This window comes from Phragmites australis, chromosome 23 (genome assembly GCF_958298935.1).
Source record: "Phragmites australis chromosome 23, lpPhrAust1.1, whole genome shotgun sequence".
NCBI lineage: Eukaryota > Viridiplantae > Streptophyta > Magnoliopsida > Poales > Poaceae > Phragmites > Phragmites australis.
Window position 1 is genome coordinate 20153601 of NC_084943.1, and position 19631 is coordinate 20173231.

The following is a 19631-nucleotide window of genomic DNA, read 5'->3' on the forward strand; positions in this document are numbered from 1 at the left end:
GAAGCGGGGAGGCAGCTGACTAGAGCAAGCAGGTCGGGGGCCGCCACAGACTCCTCGATCGGCGCCACGGGAACTGAAACCACTGTCGAAGCCCCAGAGGGCAAAGCCAGGGCTGGCAGAAGCGCTGGGACGTCCGGTGGGGGCGTCGTTGGAGGGGTCGCGACTAGAGCCGCGGGAGCTACCACAGGCCTGTGGCAAATACAAAGTTTTTGGATCAGGAAGGAACAGAAGTCCAAAGCATCTGTACTTACCCAAAAGAAACTTACCACGGCGGTGGGGAGCTAAGCACAACTCTGGTCCTCACAAAACCGCCGGACTAACCAGTCGAGGAAGACATTCCCGCTAGGGGTCCACCAGTGCGGGGATCCGCAAGGACGTTTGGAAGCCTCTGCGGTGGATGAGTCCTCTGTCGGCCTCTTCTGAGTAGATCCTTGGTCCACAACAGTCTATTCATGAGGTCTCTGGTCGGACCCAGCCAGGTTGGGGCAGGCTTGGCCCATTCGGGTCTAGTCGCGGGGCACTGATTCTTGGCCGGTCGGCCCCCTGCTGCGGGTCGGCCCCCTGCTGACCAGCGCTACTCGCGGAACTGCTGCCTGCAATCACCGCCTGACCCCGAGTAGATGGGTTACTTCTCTGACCTGACGGGTTAGGGTCGCGACCAAGTCGGTGGGCGTCCGAGGCAGCGATAGGCGATGGTGAGGGCTGGCGGCCCTCACGTTCAATCTCCTAGAAGGCCTCCTCGACCTCGTCGATTATCAGTCGTAGGACATCTACCTTGGGGAGATGCTGGAAATATTTTGAGCCATGAGACCATGACATAGGAAAAGGCTCGAGCAGGAAATTTTAAAAAAATGCCAAACATACCAGTCTCATCCGAGCCCTCACCAGTAGGGGGATCTCACACAGGGGGACACACGGAGGGCCACCCTTCCTGGCGGCCGCCGCCATCAGCGAACTGACCCGCAGGTCGATGACCTCATCGGGAAGATCTGATTAAAGGGAATAATACATCGCTCGACCAATAGACAATGACAGAAGGACGGTTGTGATGTTACCTGCAGAGCTCTCCCGGGTGTCATCATCACTCCCGATATACAGATATGCCGGGTGGGCTCTCCGCCGCAAGGGACACATCCGGCGCTTGATGAAGTCGCGGACAACGTCCGACCCCAACATGATGGCTTCAGCAAGCATCTTGACTCGGCCGGCATGGAGCAGCAGTTCGACGGTCAGCTTGGGAGAGCTCTGACGCGCGGAGGTTGTCCAGGGAGTCATCGGTCGTGAGGTAGAACCGTTCGCCCCTCCAGCCCAAACACGAAGATTTGAGGTTCATCTCCAGGTAAGAGCTCGCGACATCGTCATGGTGACGACAGCCGTAGCTCCTAGTGGCTGGCCCAGGCTGCACCCAGACTGTGTAGAAAAAACGGAAGAGATCAAAGCATGGCTCGATTCCTATGAAGTTCTCACACATGTGAGCGAAGATTCTCAACATGATGATGGAGTTGGCGTTGAGGTGGAGATGGCAGATGTCGTAGAAGGAGATGACAATGAGGAAGAACTCAGAGAAGGAGGGGACGAGACCTGCTAGGAAGAATGAGGTGAAGAGCACAATCTCCCCGTGGTGGGGAGCAGGGACATCCTCCCAGGGCAATATCCCAAAGATAGGCGGTGTGGAAGCAGGCGATTCTCGTACATCTGCTTCAGCTTCACGGTGGTGCACTTTGCCTTGGGGAAGTCAGGCTCCTTTCCGGTGTGTGGTGCCATGGGAGCTCAACGGAGGTTTTCGGAGGAAATACGGGGTGTGGTTGGTGGTGATGGGCTTCGGCGCAGAAGCTTGGAGTGTGAAGGGGTTTTGGGGGATTCTGTCTTCCGATTTATAAGATTAGCTCGATCCCACTACCTCAGAAACCAACGACCGTCAAAGTTTTCTCTCCCCCACAATCTCTCTCTCTCTCTCTCTGACAATTAACCTCCCCTCGAGATGTGGTTTTCCAAGCCAGACACGGTGGTGGGCAATGTCGCCGACCACTCCCAGGGCAAAGCTCTTGTTCACCTAAGGCTCGAGTGGTACGACTAGGCCCGACCTCAACATGACAAAAAATAGCTCAGCTCATCGCATCCGCAAGGGAGCTTGGGGGCTATTGTCGATGTAAAGAATATAGGGGTCCCCCGTCGGGATAGCCCGCAACGGTCAGCTTTGGTAGTACCCACTTTCGTTCTTTGACCCATGACCTCCGCGCGACCAGTCGACGCCAGCGCGACCACGACCAGGGCCTCCGCATGGTTCTCCGCGACCAGTCCTTACTGGCTGCGGGGCAGATACTCATCTAGGCCAATCAAACCTCATATAATATCGCTACTCACACTGTTTTCCTTCCCCAGGCAGTCCACTCCGGCTGAGGCGGCACGGCCGGCGCAGAGTTACCTTATCTCGTCCCGCAAACATTAATTGTTGCAGGGCAGGCGCGTAGGCGTGACAGGGGGTGCAGTAGGCGTGCGGGGAAGCCTGCGACAGGACAGGGTAAGCTGGGCGCTTCGGGCACGATAAACGGGGATGCAACCGATTGACGGGACAGCCGTCGCAGGGACCCAGGGTAGGCACAATGAATGTAGACTTGTAATGATTGCTTATATCGTTTCTTAGGATATGTATGGGCCTGCTGGTTGGGCCCACTTGTAAGACTTCTCCGCCCTGGTATATAAATGGGAGATATCTTCTGTATAAAAGGGAGGAGGAAGAATAATACACAGGATGTAGGGCCATTACCTCAGGAGGGGTTGAACCTGGATAACTCTAGTGTTCTTGAGTAGCAAACACACACACATTCCATAGGCACATCCAGGTCGTCGATCACACACCCACTGTCCAGCATACCCCAAAATCATTATCAGGGATTTACCCTCGAGAAGTATCTTGAGGTGTATTCCTACCGCCCCACCCACTCTGCTGATTCAAGAACTTGCCTTCTTGAGAAGAACTACAGTGACCACCTTGGTCTGTCGATTGCTGGCCTTCATGCGGATAAATCTGGGTTCCCCTTCGCTCTTGCAGGGCGTAGATCTCTCTCTCTCTCTCTCTCTCTCTCTCTCTCTCTCTCTCTTGATTGGAATCACCGCCTAGAAGATCATCCTCCTCCATCCACGATTCATCCTCTTATTGTCGCTTTCCCCAACCACGACCCTGGCTTTGCTCCGGTCACTTAGCCATCTCCTCTCCACGGACCACTTGCCCGAAAGAGCGGAGAGCGGAGGAGGAAGGCCGATGCAGGACACCTTACGCGCAGTCTCCCCAAATCGCCGGATCTCGCTCACTCTCACCAAAAACCCTAGGCCTCTCAACGCACTCGATCTAGATATCCACACCCATGCCTCCGTCGGTGGTGGTCTTCTAGAATGTGTGTATATGCCTTCCCAAGAATGGGCCGACGGCCTGGAAGACAAATAGCCCACCAGCGACCCATCCTGGCGCAACCTTGGCGGATTTGCTTGTGGATCAGAGCTAACACCCTTTCTCTTCCCCCTTTTCGGCAACCATGCCAGACTCCTCGCCGGAGACTACTGGACACCATCTCGCGTAGCTAGACCCCCATCAAAATGTGGTGCCGAGATTGGAATACGCCCAATCGCATTTTTCCAGTTCAATCACAGCCTTATCCAATTCAACCTCCTCCATGTCCCTTGGTGGAAGGACAAACAACTGCTCATGGATTGCCCTTGCACAATCGCTCCTCTCCGTCTCAATCATCCAACGTGGTTTAATCAGATGGGAGCAGCGGATTCCGAAGCGCATGAAGAATCTCGCGCTACATGCGCCTAAAATCCTCATCACGTTGGACCTCAAAACGCAGCCGTGAATTCCCAATTTCATCACCGAACACAACGCAATCATCCTCCCGCACCTGACGTGAAGAGCTTGAAGATGACTTCTCTGTGAACCGACGGATTCGTCTGCCGAAACCCTAGGTTGACGCCTTTGGATTCCTCCAACGCACCGGGAATGAGCGTGAGTCACCGTGGACGAGACCTATCTCCAGCATCGACACGTAACGGCAGGTGGTGTAACATCGGCGGGTTGGCATTAGAGATGCTGGCGTTGGTGGGTCCATCCATCTCTTCCTCCTACTCCACCACTTCTGCTTCTCTGCGAGGCAACCGGAAACTCACCTCATGTCTGCTGATCTTAGGATCTTCGGTTGCAACGCTTTGCTTTGCTCGAATGTGAATTAAAGAAATCAATCAAACTCAATCCAGCTCTTGCTACATGTTGGAATTCAATTGGGGGAGGGGCCTTCTTCAAATTCACTTTCGTACAAGCTATGTATTTCTTTAAGTTTGTGGCTTGTGCAAACCCGTGGGTGCTGAAGCATAAACATTGGTTTGGTCAATGGCTTAAACAAATTTGAATTCAATTCGTGCAAGAAACTTGAATCATGTACTTCTATTCACCGAAAGAAACCTATGGTCTGTTCAAACCGGAACTTATTTCTTTAAATCCAGTTTTGTACAATAGTGTGGTCTACGTTAGGTATGGAACTAGTATGAGGTTGACTTTACCGGGAACTTGATCAAATTCAGTGCATTTCGTGCAAGAAATTTGAATACAATTCTTACAAGGAACATATTCGATTTGAAGCTGTGCAATGATGCATCAATTTAAGCAATGAGTTGCATCACGGTCTGAAAGCAATATTTGAACAGATAAGGATTTTTTTTTTATCACATTCAATGCATGCTGTACAGGAAATTTGAATTCAACTATTAGAAGAAGGTATTCAATTTGAAGATGTGCCATAATTCATAAATTTAAGCCATGAGTTTTTTTTTTTTTTGGCGAATAGCAACGAGTTGGCATCACGATCTGAAAAGCAAGATTTGATTTGATCAAATCCAATGCATGTCTGCAGGAAATTTGAATCCAACTCTCACAAGAAAAGTATTCAATTTGAATATGTGCAATAATGCATCTATTTAAGCAAGGAGTTGCACCACGGTCTGAAACAGAGATTCTGAACAGCTAAAGATTTTATCAAATTCAATGCATGTTGTACAGAAAATCTAAATTCAACTCTTACAAGAAACGTATTCGATTTGAGGATGTGCAATAATGCATCTATTTAAGCAAGGATTTGCATCATGGTCTGAAAGCGAGATTTTGAACAGCTGAGTACTTTACTAAATTCAACGCAAGTTGTGCAAGACATTTTGAATTCAATTCATGCAAGAAACATATGTTATGTATTCGCTTCAAATCTGTGCAATAATGCATCTGTTTTAACCAAAGAGTTGGCATCACGGTAAGAAAGCAAGATTTGAACCTGCACAGTACTTATTCTAATCCCATTTGTACAAGAATTTAATTCAGATTCAAATAAAAGAATAGCACAACTTTTGAAGTAGGCAACTAGTGCAAAAATAAATTCTGTTACAAAAGCCAAACTGACCGGGCAACTAATTGGATTTTCGTTCCATTCCAGTTTCCGTAGCACCACCATAATCTTTTATCTCACTCTGAGAAAAACACATTAAAAAATGACATCATTGGAGCATTGGGATTTTCCATGACTTTCTCAGCCGACCTATATTGCATCTTGACATGTAAATGCGTGACACGTTATGCAGTTGCTTGGTTGCTCTCAAGCTCTATAAATAGGAGGGACATGTGTGCCCTGCTTGGCAATTGCTCTGTGCTCATCAACTCAAGCTTTCCTCTCTCTTTGCATAAGAGTTCTTGAGGTTCCAGGAGACATAAAAGTTCAGAAGATGTCTTGCGGTGGAAGTTGCAACTGCGGTTCGAGCTGCGGCTGCGGCGGCGGATGCGGGTACGTTTGACAGCCATAACCCATTGATCATGAATATGTCAAGCTAAACTGAGATATGTTGTTCAGAGATGACACCTTGTTTGAGTGATTTGAACATGTTTTCATGATAAAATCATGCCTTTGCGACTACTTAACTGATCTCTCCCATTGCTTCGGAGCTGTAACTGCCGATGATTTATGTTCAGGCAAACCTACGCATAATTCTTTAGAGAAATATATGAGCAGAGATGATCCTCTCTAGTTACTGAAACTTATGTGCTGCTTTTGCTGGATGCAGAAAGATGTACCCTGACTTGGCTGAGAAGAGCACCGCCACCTCCCCGGCGGCCGTGGTCCTCGGCGTTGCACCTGAGAAGGGGTATGAACTTCCACCAATTAATCCGCCAAGATCCATGCCTGAAATCCCGCCTACTTCTATCGCAGGTCCCTCGAGGGGTTCGAGAAGGCTGCCGAGTCCGGCGAGGCTGTTCATGGCTGCAGCTGCGGCTCCGGCTGCAAGTGCAACCCCTGCAACTGCTGAGGACATGGTGATCCGTGTGCATGCTGTAGCACGCCTGTATGCGTGTGGGGGTGTCAGTAAATAAAGAGCCATCCTGTAAGGATGAGAGCGTCTATGTTATTCCCTGCACTACTGTAGTTTGTGGCTTGTGTGATCAGCTGCGTGTGATGTTGTGATTGGGGAATCATGTGGCTGCCAAGCTGCTGTTTCACCCAATCAGTGTCTCCTGTACTGTAATGGTGTGATGTTATGTGATATATAAGCTGGTTTGTTTGTGCATTTTCTTCTTCTTCGCATCTCCTAGAGCTCACGTGCTTGAAATCAGTGTTTCTCTTGGTCGACGTGTGTGAACGTGGCGACGACAAGGTTAGCGGAGGGGAATTCACTGTCGCTCGGCTTAGAGGGAGGTTGTAGGATCATCCGACAGTGATGGTGGATACATGGACGGGGCAAGGGAGCATTGCGCTGTGTGCCTATGTCACGGTGGAGACGATGAAAAATAACACGGTTGACACTTGTGGTCCGTCACGCGTCCCAGCTGACGACCACGGCTCCGGCGATCCTGGGTCTCGTGATTCCCGCACGGTGGGTCTTATCTACTGGCAGGTGCGCACAATACCTAGGGAAGGCATTGATAAGGATATCAATGTAAGTTTTATATTTTAGAGGTCATTTGATCGATTCAAAACTTTAAAAAAAATAAAGATTTACTCTTAGCTAATTAAGTTAAAGAAGAAAATAAACTAAACACTGATTCTAAACTATTTATTGAATACTCACTTGTATCCTTAGGTACGGGTGATGGTTCTGGATCAAGAATTGATAGGGTTTGGGTTATGATCTGATTCCATTACTCTGGTCCAGAGAGTTTAATTCACGTTCAACTTCATGTGAAGTTAATCAAAATTTAATCTTTGTTACTAGGTGTTTTAAAAAAGAGAGTGTTAGGCAACTACATAAAAAATGTAATTTTCAATATAAAAAAAGACTATATATGCTTAAACATGATTAATTATCTTGGTAGCACTAATATAAATAGCGGTGCTTAAGTAAGCATCTGGTACAATGCAGTTGAGAAGATAACTATTTTTTTTCATAAGCACCCTATTGTGCATGCTCTTAGGGCATGAATAATGTTAAGTGCTTATAGCTAAGTGCTTAAAAAAAGAGTATTAAACATCTACATAAAAATTATAATTTTTAATACAAACAAAGACTACAAATACTTAAAAATTATAATTTTCAATACAAACAAAGACTACATGTGCTTAAATATGATTAACTATCTTGTTAGCACTAATATAAGTAGCGGGACTTAAATAACCGTATTACCTTCCACCTTAGCACCTGCGCTACTGCGGCTAAAAAAAAACCCGATTTTTTTTCCATAAATACCTCCTCTAAGCACCCTATTGTACGTACTCTTATGGTGCCTCTGTTTGGAGATTACCACTGGTACCGTACATACCATAGATAGTGTTTTGGTGAAGGAGGGTTGACTTTTTTAAAACAAGATTCACTCGGCTTTTATTGAAAATCAATATAGAGTCAAAAAACCACACAGAGCTCACTAAGAAAGACAAGCAAACGAAAAGTTGGGGAGACCAGAAAAACAGAAAAGAACCACAACCATCAATCTAACAAGGACAGAAAATAGCTCTCTCATGAGCAAGAAAAACCAAAAGTAAACTCAGACTACCACAGAAGACATAACTAATATGAGCTCGAAAGGCGAAGCTTAAATCTCCACCACATCAGATACCAGCAACTGATTCCCTTTGAAGGCTGAAGACCACTGCAGAATCCTGGAAAGCGCTGTCTCCACATTCTTCTTATCTTCCAACTTAAGCAGAATCCTTCATTTCTTCAAGTATGAAATCCTAGAGGAAATGACATCAATGGGGAGTGCAGGAAATTTTCTTTCTATCGCCATCCTATTACGAGCTCTCCAAATTACCCATGCTAAACTTGCAAAAAGAAATACAGCCAGTTTGGGATGAGACCTCCAACCAAAACACTCCCTGAGACAACTCCAGGCAAACATAGCTAAGGGACATTAAAAACAATGTGATAAGCTGTCTCCAAATGACCACAGAGAACACAATTAACACTTTCTTTCCAACCCCTTTTTTTCAAGGTAACAACAGATTGTAATCTATCATGATAAATCTGCCATAGGAAGGTCTTAATCTTCAAAGGCAATTTGCTTTTCCAAAACACATAAGCCCCCTTGCTGATAGCACCCCAAAGGTAATAAACTTGTATAAAGATCTAGTTGTGAACATTCTAGTCTTATCCAAGGCCCAGAGCACCACATCATTTGTATCATTTAAGGTCAGCTCTTGAAGCCTCTCATACAGATTCTGTAAATTATCGTGCTCCTTCTGGTTCAAAGTCCTTCTAAACAGCGCCCTCCAGTTGTTACCCAAACCACAATTCCCAACTAAAATATCAGGATCATCACAAAGCTTATATAAGTCAGGATATTGGATATGAAGAGGAGTATCTCCTTACCAAATGTCGTTCCAAAAGACAACCTTGTCCCCCCTATTGACCTTATAATAAGCACCCCACTTTAAGAGATGCTTCACTTAATACAAACCCTACCAAAATTATAAAGCTCCTCTCCTCTTAGAGCTAAAGAACATACCCTCAGGCATATACTTGGCTCTAAGAATTTGACACCAAGTTTCCTCACTATTCCTAATGATTTTCCATATCCATTTCACAAGCAGGCAATCATTAAGATTTTTAGTATTGGCAATGCCCAGACCACCAAACACATTGGGTCTACAAACTGCTTCCCATTTCATCATGTGATATTTAGATTTATTCTTAACACCCTGCCAAAAAATTTTTTGCTCTAATAGAGTCCATCTTGCCATGCACCCCTGCCGGCAAGAGATAAAAACCCATATTACAGATAGGGAGACTACTAATGCTGGTATTAATTAGGGTCAATCGTCCCCAGAGGACATATTCTTCCCTTTCTAAGGTGCCAACCTTTTATGCATCTTTGAGCTCACTAAATCAAAAGCCCTCACACCAAGATGTTGATCTGAGATGGGGATACCCAAATAACAAAAAGGAAAAACACCCAGCTTACAATTCAGCATATTAGCAATTTTTTTCCTTGCCATCTTGATCATAGCCAAAAACATACACCTCACTTTTGTGAAAATTGATCTTTAGCCCTGAAAGCCACTCAAAACAATAAAGAATTGTCTTCAAATTCAAGATTGACTTGTCATTGTCATCAACCATAATAACAGTATCATCATCATATTGTTTGTGAGAAACTCCTCTTGGTATTAAGTGATCCACCACACCAGTGATCAGCCCTTTATCCACTGCCTTATCAATCAGTTCTCCAAAAATATCAACTACCAAATTGAACAGGATGGGTGAAAGTGTATCCCCTTGTCTTAACCCTTTATAAGTTTTAAAATATGAACTCCTTTGACCATTAACATTTATACAAACCTGCCCCTCTTTGACAGATTGCATAACCCATTTAATGCATAATGTAGGAAAGCCTTTTTCTCTCCAACACTTTCTGAAGAAAATTCCATTTAACTTTATTATAAGCCTTCTCAAAATCAATTTTTAGAATGAGACCTTTGTCGGTGACACAGGAACCAGGGGTCCCCGAGTCCCGAGGCCAGATCAGCAGTTTGCCACGTGGCGCCCTCCCGCGGGGATCATCTCCGCAAAGTACGAGAAGACTAAGTCCCGGCAGAGGGTGCTCGGGGCCATGAACAGTGGTCCCCGAGTACCCGAGTTCCCCGATGATCCGAGAAGACCAAGTGCTGGGAAGAGAGTGCTCGGGGCCGTGAACAGTGGCCCCCGAGCACCCAAGTCCCCCGACGACCAGAAAAGTCGAGTACCGGGAAGGGTGTGCTCGGGGCTGCGAGCAGTGGCCCCTGAGCACCCGAGTACCCCGAGGACCCAAGGAAATTAGTTCCGGGAGAGAGTACTCGGGGCCGTGAACAGCGGCCCCTGAGCACTCGGTTCCTCGAGGACCTGAACAGTCAATTCCGGGAGAGAGTGCTCGGGACCATGAACAGTGGCCCCCGAGCACTCGGTTCCCCGAGGACCGAGAAAGGGCATATCCGGGAGAGAGTGCTCAGGGCTGTGAACAGTTACCCCCGAGCACTTGGTTCCCCGACGGCCTAAGAAGTCCTTCGCCGGTGGCCCCCACAGAGGTCCAGCGGTGAGGTGTCAACCAGTGAAAGGCCCGATGCCGCATTTTAGAGGGCACGTGGCCTGTCACTTCAAACTGTTCCTACCACGCTCGGTGTCAGTCCCTGCCACGGCCTGGCAGGGAGGCATGGGGACATTTAATGCACGGGTCCCATCCCGCGTCATCCGGCACGCCTCGGGATAACATCGCGAGGCCCAAGGCGCCCCGCCTGCCGCCCTGCTGTGTTAGGCGTACAAGACCGAACGGGTACGCCGGGCTGCTCGGTGGCTACCCGATGGGCCCTCTCCGCGGCGCCCGTTGCAGAACGACATCATGACGACCAAGACCGGACGGGGGCGCGTTTTCAACCCTCCCCGTCACTTCGCGCAGCAGCCCATGATGGTTGCTTTCCATTTATGGTGCCTTGGAGCTCGTGCCCTCCCTTTCTGGGCACGCTACCACCGGCGAAGTATTTAAGGAAGGGCCGGTCGACACAGAAAAAGGGATTCGGAGACAAGTAGCAGAAGACGGAACACTCTTGGACAAGCACAGAAGCTAAGATCACCGAAGAGCAAGGGGCCCGAAGCTCTAGGATAGACAAATATTCTTGTAACCAGCAACATCCCTGAGAGACATTCTCAGTGCATTTATAGCATCCACACAAGAGTAGGGTATTACGCTCAGTACGGCCCGAACCTGTCTAAAAACCTCCAGTGCATTTACTGAATGGATCCGATCATTCCATTCCACCTGCCATTGTATTTACGCCCATTTATTTCTCCCACAAAACAGATTCAAAATCATCCCCCCAGCCAAATCTCAAAGGGGGTCCCTCCGAATCCCTGCTTTAGGAGTTCACCCTCCGAAAACCTTGTTTTTTGTTAAGCTTGAGCTCATGCACCACTTCATGTAAAATTACAACACCCTCTAAAATATTTCTCCCTTTGATGAAGGTTGTTTGTTGCTGCTTAATCAGATGATCAGCTAAGGGGCTGATTCTATCAGACATCATCTTGGTAAAGATCTTATAATCCACATTTAACAAGCATATAGGCCTATATTGTTTGATATTAATTGCTTCTTTAACCTTAGGAAGCAGAGTAATAACTCCATAATTCAACCTCTTGAGATCAAGACTCCCTATTTGAAAATCTCTCACCATATCCATGATATCACCTTTAATCATATCCCAGAAATTTTTGAAGAATGTCACCCCAAAACCATTTGGACCAGGTGCAGTGTTTGACTTCATGTTAAACATTACACCCTTCATCTCATCCTCAGTGATTTCTCTAATCAAGGAATCTCTATCTTGACATTGAATCTGCTGCTCCAATCCCCAAAATGTATCTCTGATATGGATGTGTCTCTCTGTACTAGAACCAAATAGGGATTTGTAGAAGTCCACAACATGTTTTTCCAAATCACCCTGCTCTGATATCAGGCCACTTTCAGGTTCTAGAGAGACAATATGGCATTTCCTTCTTCTACCATTAGCACCATGCTGAAAAAACCAGTGTTGCTGTCCCCATGAAGAATCCAGTCTTGATCCCCTCTCTGCTGCCAGTAAATCTCATCCATGAGATATAAATGTTCCATCTCACCTTCTAACTTATATCTAAATTCCCATTCTTCAACACTAAGACACCCAAGCTCTGCCTTTTGATCCAAATCCTTCAAAAGGACACTGATTTCATTTCTCCTTTTTTTGTTAACCCCAATCTGAGACAAATGCCAACCTTTAAGAAATTGTCTAGTCTTAGACAAGCACCCATGCCACTTATCCAAGGAGTAAATCTGATTAGTCATTCTCTCCTTCCACTCACCCCATTTTTGAAAAACTTTATCTTTAAAACCTTCAATCAGTAGCCACTGTTTCTCAAAGAAAAAATATTTATGTCTAGGAATATGATTCACCCCCAAATCCAACACAATAGGAGTATGATCTGACCCAACCCTGGTCAGACTAGACACATTGCTGAGGGGAAAAGTAATTTCCCACTCGCAAGAAACCAAAATTCTGTCCAGGTTCACTATAATCAAATTTTCCTGTTTATTAGTCCAAGTAAACCTCCCCCATATCCTTTTCAATTCAATGAGATGGTTAAGATCAATAAAAACCATTGAACAATTTCACCAGCCTAGTGCCTTGTATTAATATCCTCCTTGGATCTAATTAGATTAAAATCACCACCTATAGCTAGAGGCAGTGATTCCTTATCACAAATCTCTTATAACTCATTAATAAAGTTCTGAGATGACTCATGGTTTGCAGGATCATATACTATTACCATGCTCCATCTAACATTTGACATTCTATTTCTCAAGGTTACCTAAACACATAATTCTCCAATCCAGTGGTCCTCAACTTCAAGTCAAGAATCTCCCCCCTTGATACTCACCAATATACCCCCAGAAAGACCCCTGGAAGGTAACCAACACCGGGAAAAATCTGCCCCCCCCCCCCCGAACCAATTGAGAAAGCTCATTGCTATCAAAATCAGATTTCATAGTTTCTTGTAACCCAATTCCATCCAAATTTTCTTGCTTGATAATTTCTTTAACCTGACCCCTTCTTGCCTTTTTAGCCAACCCTCTAACATTCTAGAAAAGGAATCTCATTTTAATAACCCTACAATACCAAACCCTTTCTTTTGGGCTCTAACTGGAGCACTCCTTGTGTAACCAGTCTGATCTCCCTCAGAAACAACCCTTTTACTGTTATCAATAACCTCCATGGTCATATCAGGTAATATTTTCATCAACTCTCACCTCCTTGCCAACTATAGATTGAAGGTAAGCTTTATAACTATCTTCAGCAATAGCAGCTCTAGCAATTTCATCAGCTTTAAAAGCAGAAATAGTATCCTTAATATCATCTACTTCTAAATCTACTTGATCAACGACTAATCTAATATGCTCATCAGAAGCATTATTGACGATAATAAAAGGATTGCAAGAGGAAGAATTACCTTGAGCCTCCAGGTTTCTGATCTTCATCCATGCCATAGCCTTCTCTTGAATTGGGATACCATCCCTAGGAGCTCTTAAGCTAAATCTAGTAGCAACCAAATTATGTTTGCCCTTTTTCCTGGTCTTCTTGACAACAGGGATGGACCACTCTTGGTCCTTATCATCCTTGAATTCACCAGTCTCATCAACGTCTGCATCCTCAAACCGAGCTTCCAAATCCAAACCCACCAAACCATCATCTGAATCATTCATGATCTTACTACTATCCTAAGTAGAACATTTCTGTAAGCTGTGGGTTTCCATCCCAGATATAACAACAGTGTGTCCATCTCCTAGACCCACAACTTTCTCACCTTGAGTATTCACAGAAGGCCATTTTGTAGCCTCCATAAGGTAAGATCCCTTTAAGCTGTGAACCAAAATCTGACAATCAGGCAACCTTGCTTGAACATTCTTATCAGAACTAACCTCTCCTTTATCAAGAATAGCATCTGGCAGAACCGCAACCTACTGACTGTTTTGACGATCACCTGTATTACTTTGTCACACCATGTCTATATCCAGATTCACACCCTCCTGTTGCAACAAACTCCTAAACTCCAATTTCTCACTTGAATCAGTCTTCAAAGGAAAGCCTACAACACCCTCAACAATTTGTTTCTTAAAATCTGAAAAGGCCATTGTAGTTCCCTCCTTAGGATCATAAGCTGCAATAGGGACCACCTCCTCACATGAAACATTTTTAGCAGTAGACACCAAATCCTGACATTTCCTGCCTTTAGAAGCATTTCCTCCCTTAGAAGTCACTTCTTGCCCAGATTTAGATCCACCCTTATATCCCCTCTTTGGATTATTATCCTCATTGGATGAGAGATCATCCATATCATTGTCCTCTCCATCATCATCTTGGTCTTTGGGGTCAGGCTTGGAGGGCCCATCCTCCTGCTTTTTACCACCAAAGGTTTCAACCACAAATGTGATGTCCTTGCCCATTTTGTTGAAGAAAATCTCAATAGTGGACCTTATCTTCAAAGGGTTCCTACAGTTCACATTAACTCTAACTGGCCCTTCTTTCAAGAGACTTAACTCATCCACCACCACAGGCTCTACCACAAGAGAGGTGATCTCCTTGATCAACTCCTCCTCTTTAGCAAAAACAGGGATGCCAAAAATTTTAATCTGAGTAGTTTGAAGAACATTAGTTACACTTGGATCAACATTACTTTTGGAAATCTTGACCACCAGAGAATGCAAGGCCAACTCAACAATTGAGAGCCTAGAAAATGTTTTCAGAGATTCTTTTGTAGGGAAAACCACAAGAAGTTCTTTCCTATCCATCATCCTAACATTCCATTTCCAATTAGGATCAATAAGGTTCTTAAGCTCAGCTTCTAATTTTTCCTTATTTGCCTCACCCTTGATAACAGAAATTACCCCAGTAGTAAGAAAAGCCTTACTTTGAGATTCAGGAATATTCAAACAATAAAATCCCTACTCAGGGATACTAAACCCATACATTTTCAATTTCTTCTCCCTAGCATATACAGCCCTACATTCAGCCACCATATGTCCAACCTTCTTGCATTTATAGCAAACAGGTTCATTACTACACTCAATCTGATGATGTCCCTCTTGCTGACAGCAGAAACACATAATAATCTCAGATTTTTGGGGCTTAGAAGCTTTACCTCTCGATGGATCACGACGCAAATCGACGAAGTCCTGCCTTTGTGGATCCTCCACCCTATGGAACCGAGCTCCCATATGAGCATTATCGATGTAAAGAATATAGGGGTCCCCCACCGGGATGGCCCGCAACGGTCAGCTTTGGTCAGTACCCACTTTCGTTCTTTGACTCATGACCTTCGCGCGACCAGTCGACGCCAGCGCAACAATGACTAGGGCCTCCGTAGGGTTCCTCGCGACCAGTAAGGACTAGTCACGGGGCAGGTACTTTTTTAGGCCATTCAAACCTCATATAATGTCGCTACTCACGCTCTTTTTCTTCCCCAGGTAGTCCACTCCGGTTGAGGTGGCATGGCCGGCGCAGAGTTACCTTATCCCGTCCAGCAGACATTAATTGTTGCGGGACAGGCACGCAAGAATGACAGGGGGCGCAACATATGCGCGTGGGAAGCCTGCGACAGGACAAGGCAGGCCGAGCGCTTCGGGCGCGACAAATGGGGATGCGATCGATGGACAGGACGACTGCCGCAGGGACCCAGGGTAGGCACAATGAATGTAGGCTTGTAATGATTGCTTATATCATTTCTTAGGATAGGTATGGGTCTGCTGGTTGGGGCCACTTGTAAGACTTCTCCCCCTGGTATATAAAGAGGGATATCTTCTGTAAAAAAGGGAGGAGGAAGAAGATTACATAGGATATAGGGCTATTACCTCACGAGGGGCCTGAACCTGGGTAACTCTGGTGTTCTTACGTAGCAAACACACACACATTCCATAGGCACACTCGAGACGCCGATCACGCATCCACTGTCCAGCATACCCCGGAATCATTGTCAGGAGTTTACCCTCGACATTTGGCGTGCCAAGTAGGGAGCGTGTTTTTGAGTTCTGGTAAGTGCCATTAATTTCTTATAGGCTATCCATGCTCGAATCACCAACAACCAACGAGTCCGGCTTGGAGGATCCGAGTCACTATGAGGTGTTCTTCATGGGATTTGACCCAAACAAACCCAATATGTTACAGAGTCAGCACATTGGACCGGGATCCGAAGGTTTCGGGGTTCAACAAAAAGTAGCAGAGGCATCCATATTCAAGGCGACGATGGGGGCTCATGGACCGCAAGTCCCAGGGGGAACCAGCCTCATCAACAGCAGCCCCACCCGGAGGAGCGCTCACCGCGTCGGGACAGTCAACACCTAGCCCTATGGCGCAAACTGATACCATCGGCCAGGTATGATCCGATCAGGTATAAGAGTACCTAGAAACTAATCAGGGTGTTGTTTCTTCGATCAGGTTCAACCCAAGGACGAACGAGGGGTCCACACTTTGCATTTCTGACATTGGTAACAACCACTCCCCGCTGGAGACCAGGACCTCAGAAAGGTAATCCTCTCCTTCCCCGGTACTGACCACCCATTGATAGGAAGGGGGAATCTTTTTCCTACCTTGAAGGATTTCAAGGCGCCACAGGCACAATATTGGTCCCTAATGCGAGATAGGTTTCCACCGACCATGACTTGCAGGATTTCAAGGTGCCACAAGCACAATATTGGTCCCTAATGCGAGAAGTGTTTCCACCGACCACGAACGAGCACAAGACCCTGCGTCGTCAGGTACATGGTTCAATTATTTTTTTTCCAATTAATTATAACATCGTGGAGTATGATGGCCTCTTACCTGGAATGCGAGCAACACCCACACGGAGGGTGTCACACCTACTAGCGATGAGGGACTCGCTACTAGGTGTGACCCTGATGCCAAAGGGTTTTCCAGTGCTCGGACCAGACGATGGTGACATACTACTCCGAAGTAAGAAAGCTAGAGTGACGCGCCGTCGATGAGGAAGTCACGCACATCCCTCACCAAGACTACTTCCTTGGTCGATGGGCTGGTCCGTCTGGCCTCTTCTTGCAAACCCGCCCCGGTCGGAGTCTTTGGGAAAAATATTCATACGACCACTGTCGGAGGATGAACTCGACAAGCGGGGATCCGGAGGGACCCCCTATGAGATTCGGCCAGGGGGATAATTCTGAATCTACCTCGTATGTGAAATAAATGAGAGCAAATGAGATGCAGGTGGGATGGATGATCAGATGCTAGAGAAAATAAATGCTCAGGGGATTTTAGACAAGTTCGGGCCACACAGAGCGTAATACCCTACTCTTGTGTGTATGCTATAAATGCTCTGGAAATGCCTCTCTGAGGATCTCTTGTGTTACAAGGGTTTTTGCCTAAGTCTGGAGCTTCGTGCTTCTTGTTCTTTGTCAGCTTGTCTCGGTCCTGAAGAAGCCGTTGTCTTCTGAACCTGTCTCCGCCATCAGGATGCACCGCCTCCTTTTATACCATCAAGGGCGGGGGGACTTGGTGTGCCCGGAAAGGATGGTGCGAGCTCCAAGGTGTCATAAATGGAAAGCAACCATCATGGGCTGCAGTTTGATGTTTTGGGGGGGTTGAAAATGCGCCCCCGTCCGGTCCTGTCATCATCATCCCGCTTTTCAGCGGGTGCTGTGGGGAGGGCCCACCTGGCAGCCACTGAGCAACCCCGCATGCCTGCCTGGTCAGAGTGAGCCTAACACACCAGAGCGGCAGGCGATATGCCTCGAGCCCTGCATTGATATCCTGAGGCGCGCCAGATGACGCACGATGGGACCCGCCGCATTAAATATCCCCACACACCCCTGCCAGGTAGTGGCAGGGGCTGACAGCAGGCATGGGGGAGTGATTGGAAATGACAGGCCACGCTCCCTCTTAAATACAGCATCGAGCCTCTCACCAATTGACACCTCACCGCTGAGCCCTTGTGGGGTCCACCGGCAAGGGGCTTCTCAGGTCCTCGGGGAACTGTGAGTGCTCGGGGACTACTGTTCATAGCCCCGAGCACTCTCTCCCGGACATGCCCTTTTCTTGGTCCTCGAGGAACTCAGGCACTTGGGGACCACTGTTCATGGCCCCAAGCGCCAACTCCCGGAACTGTGCCTGCTCGGGTCATCGGGGAACTCGGGTACTCGGGGACCACTGTTCATAGCCCCGAGCGCCCTCTCCCGGAACTGTGCCTGCTCGGGTCATCGGGGAACTCGGGTATCGGGGACCACTGTTCATAGCCCCGAGGGCCCTCTCCTGGAACTGTGCCTGCTCGGGTCATCGGGGAACTCAAGTACTCGGGGACCACTGTTCATGGTCCTGAGCGCCCTCTCCCGGAACTTGGTCTTCTCGGACCTCAGGGAGAAGTCCTTGAGGGAAGGCGCCACATGGCACTCTGCTGTCCTGGCCTCAGGACTCGGGGACCCCCGGTTCCCATGTCACCGACAGCAGCCCCCGGGCCCATTGGCAGGCAATGACCCAAAGACTACGAATGGGACCCCTATTTCTTCGAGGCTGATCCCAGCATCAATGCCACGTAGCCTGTTCTCAGGCGCTAGAATTTTGCGGTCTTGGTGGTCTTTCCAACCCAGGCTTTTGGTATGGCCCAGGCAGGGAACCGAAAGGACGCGTGTCCTTCCGACTTCCGAGGAGAGTGATAACGAGGCGGGAGGCACGCATGGTAACTGCGCGGATTGAGGATAGTGCTCCTAGCAACCGCACGGATCGAGAGAGATTTGCCTGGCAACCGCTTCGATCGAGGGGAACACGCCTCGCAGAATGTGCCGCGAAAAGTGCCGTTTGAAATCCCCAGGATATAAAAAGGAGAGGAGGAGCGAACCGTTGTCCCTCACGCCCTTCTTGCGATTGCCACTTCTGTCTTCTTCTTCTTCCTTGCACATGGGAGCTCTCGCCCTCTTCGACCCGCAGCGCACCCTCTTTCTCAACCCTTCCAACACACTCCCCACCCTCAAAAGATGCCGAGGGCAGGAAGCAGCCGCCGGGACACGTCGAGCTCTGACAGTGTTCTGCCAAAGTCTCGCATTGTGAACGAGGAGGGGGTAGAGAAAGTCCTCAAGCTGATGGTGCCCACCAGCCAGCGGGAGGCGTCGGTGGTGACACCGGCAAGCTTTCCTCCCTCCACGTGCCGGCCGGAGCGGATCGTCATCTTCGTGTCCTTCGTCGCCGCTGGGTTGGTGCCGCCCTTCTTGACTTTCTTCCTCCAAGTTCTGGACACATTCGGCATCCAACTGGCCCACCTGAGTTCAAACTCGGTGGTGATTCCGGCCATCTTCGAGCACTTCTATGAGATGTTCATGGGAGTGCCGCTGTCGGTCGCCCTGTTCCAGCACTTCTTTGTCCTTTGAGCGGCCGGGAAGAAGAAGGGGTCCGCCGAGGTGGAGGTTGCCGGCTGCTGCAATTTCCACCTGCGGGAGGGGCTCGGCGAACTCTACATCCCGCAAGTGCTACGCGACAAATGGGAAGACTGGCACCGGGACTGGGTCTACGTCAACGTCAGCCCCCATGACCGCCTCACGCTGCCCCAAACACCGGCGGAACCCCACAGGCCGATCTGGGAGGCGGCCCCCATGGAAGATGAGCGCCTTCGCC

General features: G+C 47.8%; 1 protein-coding gene across 1 annotated transcript; it reads left to right on the forward strand.

Moving 5' to 3' along the window:
• Window positions 1-5659: 5659 nt before the first annotated feature.
• LOC133906374 (metallothionein-like protein 4C) lies at window positions 5660-6597 on the forward strand. The gene is made up of 3 exons (XM_062348257.1): window positions 5660-5819; window positions 6097-6177; window positions 6243-6597. The coding sequence occupies exons 1-3, from the start codon at window positions 5761-5763 to the stop codon at window positions 6337-6339; spliced, it is 237 nt and encodes a 78-aa protein (XP_062204241.1). The 5' UTR covers window positions 5660-5760; the 3' UTR covers window positions 6340-6597.
• Window positions 6598-19631: the final 13034 nt, after the last annotated feature.